The 6000-nt window shown below is 42.7% G+C and overlaps 1 protein-coding gene across 4 annotated transcripts in view; it reads left to right on the top strand.

Moving 5' to 3' along the window:
* pik3r2 (phosphoinositide-3-kinase, regulatory subunit 2 (beta)) overlaps nt 1–6000 on the top strand; it is a 100997-nt gene that overhangs the window by 70856 nt on the left and 24141 nt on the right. For all 4 annotated transcript variants that reach the window (XM_061919801.1, XM_061919798.1, XM_061919799.1 and 1 more), the window contains 4 exons: nt 169–349; nt 422–541; nt 5256–5398; nt 5504–5680. In XM_061919801.1, the coding sequence (XP_061775785.1) occupies nt 169–349; nt 422–541; nt 5256–5398; nt 5504–5680 (621 nt within the window). The remainder of the gene's footprint in view (nt 1–168; nt 350–421; nt 542–5255; nt 5399–5503; nt 5681–6000) is intronic.

Genomic DNA, 6000 nt, shown 5'->3' with positions numbered 1-6000 from the left:
TATATATATATATATATATATATATATATATATATATATATATAGTTATGTAAATATGTACATATATATGAATTTATATAGTCTTACAGCCTGAGGGAATTCACAGTCTTCACTTTCTCTGTCACATAAAATATGTTCGTTCCTTCTAACATTCTGTTCTCCCAACAGGAGAGGCGGGAACAACAAACTGATAAAGATCTACCACGGAGACAGCCGTTACGGCTTCTCGGAGCCTCTCACCTTCCTGTCCGTGGTTGAGCTCATCAACCATTACCGCCATGAGTCCTTGGCCCAGTACAACCCGAAGCTGGACACTAGACTCCTGTACCCCGTCTCCAAATACCAACAGGTTGGTGCCACCAAGTTTCCCCTTGGCGGCGTGTTCCTCAATGATCACGCCTGGTGTCCGACACGGTTTTAGCTGGTGAAGGAGAACAGCATCGAGGAGGTTGGTGAGCAGCTGAAGGTCTATCATGAGCAGTACCAGGAGAAGAGTCGCGAGTACGACGCCCTGTATGAGGAGTACACACGGACCTCACAGGTAAGATATCACCACCTTTGTCATAACAAACCTAACTCTTACATCGAATAATTTGAGTTGCAAATTGTTACACAGTCTAAATGCAGAAGAGTTTTAACGTATTTTCCGGACCATAGGGCACATCGGATGATAAGGCACTCTGCCTATGAGCCGGTCTGTTCAGGTCTATTTTCAAACAAAAGGCGCACCGTATTATAAGGCGCATTAAAGGGGTCATATTTATTTATTTTCTGAATGTTAAAGACTCAAATCAGTGTTTTTCAACCACTGTGCCGCAAGATACTGTCTGGTGTGCCGTGGGAGATGATCTAATTTCACCTACCGAATTTTCTTCGAATTGCCGCCGGGTTTATAGTATGCGCCTGCCTAGAATTACTGCCGGGTCAAACTCGTTTCGCAAAATAATTAGCGCATGCTTAGCATTACCGCCGGCTCAGGATTAACGCCAGGTCAAACTCGTTTCGCAAAATATTATTTTTATTAGCGCATGTCTAGAATATCCACCGGGTCAAACTCGTTTGGCAAAATAATTAGCATATGCCTAGAATTTCCGCCGGGTCAAACTCGTCACGTCACGAGTGACACTTCATCATTTTCAAAATGGAGGAGGCTGATTTCAACAATTTGAAATCGCATAAAGAGGAGAAGATTAAGAGCTATTCAGTAGGATTTAAGGTCCAAGCTATTGAATATGCTAAGAAGAACAGTAAGCAGCTGTGTTTTATTAATATACCATAGCTGCGTGTGTCAAATATGAGTCATTAAATGACTCCAGCCTCCTGGTGGTAGAGGGCGCTAGTGATCTTTCTTGCGACTACTCGGCTGCTGAAGAAGTGACAACAAGCAGCAAGAGTGAGCATCGATCGTTTATTTTTTCCTCTCGCTTGCACTTTTAACATGGAGGATTACATATCTAAAATAAAACAGTTTTCTAAACTGGACTTTCAATCGAAGCAGGAGGTAATAAAGGAAGATCTCCATCGAGACAGAGAGACTTTTAAAACTGAAAAAAGATAAGGAAGACTTCTATAAATAAGTTATCGATGCTTTTGATCAGAAGGAGCTGAGCATGGACTTCATTTATAAGTAAAGGTAAGACCGTAAAAACGTTTTATTTATTAAATGTGCTTTTCATGATGGTATCCTTACATCACACTCAAATTTATAAGCGCAGGCCTAAATTTACCGCATGCCTTTGGTAAGCGCCGGACTGAGAAAAGGTTTTAAAATAATAAGCGCATGCTTGTCTTTACCGCATGCCTTTGGTAAACGCCGGACTGAGAAGAGGTTTTAAATTAATTAGCGCCGCGGCGGCAATTCAGGGAAATACGGTATTTGGGTTAAAACCAGTAATTATAGTCTGCAAATGATGTGGTGTTGAGTGTCGGTGCTGTTTTGAGCTCGGCAGAGTAACCGTGTAATACTTTTCCATATCAGTAGGTGGCAGCAGTTAGCTAATTGCTTTATGGATGTCGGAAACAGCGGGAGGCAGGGTGCAGGTCAAAAGGTGTCTAATGCTTAAACCAAAATAAACAAAAGGTGAGTGCCACTAAGAAAAGGCATTGAAGCTTAGGGAAGGCTATTCAGAACCAAACTAAAACTGAACTGGCTACAAAGTAAACAAAAACAGAATGCTGGACGACAGCAAAGACTTACTCTGGAGCAAAGACAATCTACGTCCGAACATGACATAACAATCTACAATATTCCCACAAAGGAGGATAAAAAACAACTGAAATATTCTGGATTGCTAAAACAAAGTAGTTGCGGGAAATATCGCTCAAAGGAAGACATGAAACTTTTACAGGAAAATACCAAAAAAAGAGAAAAAGCCACCATAACAGGAGCGAAAGACAAGAACTAGAACACTACACACATGAAAACCGATAAAAAGTGCAAATAAGTCAGGGTGTGATGTGACAGGTGGTGACAGTACATCTACTTTGAGACAAGAGCTATAGTGATACATGCTTGCTTATGCTTTAAAGCCACATCCAAAAATTGCAACAACTTTTTACTGTCAACTGAGTTTCGTTTTTTTAATGATTTCTGCTGGTGGTGTGCCTCCGCATTTTTTCAACGCAAAAAAATGTGCCTTGGCTCAAAAAAAGATTAAAAAACTGCCCTGCATAACATGTAATGGTGGTTCTTTGGTCAAAATTTTGCAGAGATGATGTTTTACACATCGTCTTCAAGCCACTTTCTGACAGTCGCTTCAGGAGGCGTCGTTTTGTGGGCGGTCTTATTTACGTGCCTCCATTTTGACAGCGTCTTCTCCCCGTCATCTTTCTTGTAGCGGTGTAGCGTGCAAGGACGAGAGTGGAAGAAGTGTCAAAAGATGGTGATAACTGTTTTAATGACATTCTGACTTTACTTCAATCAATAACGGAGCAGCATCTCCTCATCCGGGAACAACAACAAGGCCGGAAATGTGTCCCGTGAAAAACCGTCCGACCGGAACTCTCTAATCACTAAAGTTCCTTAGGTGAATAATGTCAACTCACTTCACCGGTATGTTTTAGTGCTTTCATGGCGAATTCACTGACAGAACTGGAGATGTCTGATAATGTCGGACTGCCAATATTATCGGCCGATAAATGCTTTAAAATGTAATATCGGTTTCCAATAAACCTTAAAGACACTGCATTTGTGTGCCCAGTTGCATAATATCTACGGCTTTTCACACATACTAGTGAATGCAAGGCATACTTGGTCAACAGCCATACAGGACCCAGTGAGGGTGGCCGTATAAACAACTAAAACACTGTTTCAATAATACACCACACTGTGAACCCACACCAAACCAGAATGACAAACACATTTCGCACTGTTACACAACATAATATCGGTTTCAAAATTATCGGTATCAGTTTCAAAAAGTAAAAATTATGACTTTTTAAAACGCTGTTGTGTACACAAATGTAGGGAGAAGTCCAGAGGCCAATAAACCTGAAAGACACTGCATTTGCGTGCCCAGTTGCATATTATCTACGGCTTTTCACACACACAAGTGAATGCAAGGCATACTTGGTCAACAGCCATACAGGTCACAGTGAGGGTGGCCGTATAAACAACTTTAACACTGTTCCAATAATACACCACACTGTGAACCCACACCAAACAAGAATGAAAAACACATTTCGCACTGTTACACAACATAATATCGGTTTCAAAATTATCGGTATCAGTTTCAAAAAGTAAAAATTATGACTTTTTAAAACGCTGTTGTGTACACGAATGTAGGGAGAAGTCCAGAGGCCAATAAACCTTAAAGACACTGCATTTGCGTGCCCAGTTGCATAATATCTACGGCTTTTCACACACACAAGTGAATGCAAGGCATACTTGGTCAACAGCCATACAGGACACAGTGAGGGTGGCCGTATAAACAACTTTAACACTGTTCCAATAATACACCACACTGTGAACCCACACCAAACAAGAATGACAAACATATTTCGCACTGTAACACTACATAATATCGGTTTCAAAATTATCGGTATCAGTTTCAAAAAGTAAAAATTATGACTTTTTTAAAACGCTGCTGTGTACACGAATGTAGGGAGAAGTCCAGAGGCCAATAAACCTTAAAGACACTGCATTTGTGTGCCCAGTTGCATAATATCTACGGCTTTTCACACACACAAGTGAATGCAAGGCATACTTGGTCAACAGCCATACAGGTCACAGTGAGGGTGGCCGTATACACAACTAAAACACTGTTCCAATAATACACCACACTGTGAACCCACACCAAACAAGAATGACAAACAAATTTAGCACTAACTCCTCCGGGACGCTACAATACACAACCCCCGGTATCGAAATTGGGATAAATTCAGGGGAATAGTTGCCCCGAGAGATTTTCGGTAGGAGCACTGACATTTGGGACGGTTGCAACTCCTCTGTACTTCTCCCTCCGTTCAGCGGCATTTTAAAAAATCATACATTTTACTTTTTGAAACCGATGCCGATAATTTCCGATATTACATTTTAAAGCATTTATCGGCCGATTATATTGGCACCGTAACACAACACAACAAATACCCAGGAACCCTTGCAGCACTAACTCTTCCGGGACGCTACAATATACACCCCCCGCTATCGAAATCGGGACAAATTCGGGAGAATAGTTGCCCTGGGAGATTTTCGGGAGGGGCACGGAAATTTGGGAGTCTCCCGGGCATATCGGGAGGGTTGGCAAGTATGACCGGGAGACGCAACTGCTCCGTACTTCTCCCTACGCCCGTGTACCACTCCGTACAGCGGCATTTTAAAAAGTCATACATTTTTTTTCAAAGAATTTATCGGCCGATAATATCGGCACCGTAACACAACATAAACACAACATATCAAATACCCAGAACCCCTTGCGGCACTAACTCTTCCGGGGACGCTAAAATATACAGCCCCTGCAACCCCTCTACCTCAACCCCGCCCACCTCAACCTCCTCATGCTCTCTCCAAATTCCAAGGCATGTTAAAAAAAATAATGCACTTTGATATCGGAATCGGTAATTAAGAGTTGGACAATATCGGGATATCGGCAAGAAAGCCATTATCGGACATCTCTACTGGGAACCAATCCTGAGGGTTTGCGCCTGCTCTGGTATAAAGTCAGCCGGACTAAACTCCAGCTGGTCCCCCGACAACATTGCCACGGTCCCGGACCAAACGATGACGGACTGGAAGACGATATTTTGTTCCGCCGCAGGAGCTGCAGATGAAGCGCACGGCCATCGAGGCCTTCAACGAGACCATCAAAATATTTGAAGAGCAATGTGAGACCCAGGAGCGCTACAGCAAAGAGTCTTTGGAGCGGTTCCAGCGCGAGGGCAATGAAAAGGAGATTCAAAAGTGAGTCGGCGCTTCTTATAATGAAACTGGATATGGATGAGAAAATGTTTGTTTTATGACCTTTCCTCCATCGACCTCGTTGTTGTGCCCACTCGCTCCGGTCAGGATCCACAGCAACTCCGAGCGATTGAAGTCTCGCGTGAAGGAGATCCACGACAGCAAGCGGAAGCTGGAGCAGGACTTGCGGGAGCAGGTGTCCGACAACAGGGAGATCGATAAAAAGATGAACAGCCTCAAGCCGGATCTTATGCAGCTCCGCAAGATCAGAGACCAATACTTAATGTAAGCCGGATCAATGCCTGCACACACACACCTTTGTGAGTCCAGTCCATAGTGGATCTAACATAATAGTGAGAGTCCAGTCCATAGTGGATCTGACATAATAGTGAGAGTCCAGTCCATAGTGGATCTAACATAATAGTGAGAGTCCAGTCCATAGTGGATCTAACATAATAGTGTGAGAGTCCAGTCCATAGTGGATCTAACATAATAGTGAGAGAGTCCAGTCCATAGTGGATCTAAAATATAAGTGTGAGAGTCCAGTCCATAGTGGATCTAACATAATAGTGAGAGTCCAGTCCATAGTGGATCTAACATAATAG

This window comes from Nerophis ophidion, linkage group LG14 (assembly GCF_033978795.1).
Source record: "Nerophis ophidion isolate RoL-2023_Sa linkage group LG14, RoL_Noph_v1.0, whole genome shotgun sequence".
NCBI classification, from domain to species: Eukaryota; Metazoa; Chordata; class Actinopteri; order Syngnathiformes; family Syngnathidae; genus Nerophis; species Nerophis ophidion.
Note: the sequence above shows the minus strand (reverse complement) of the source record. Positions and strands in the feature narration are given on the sequence as shown.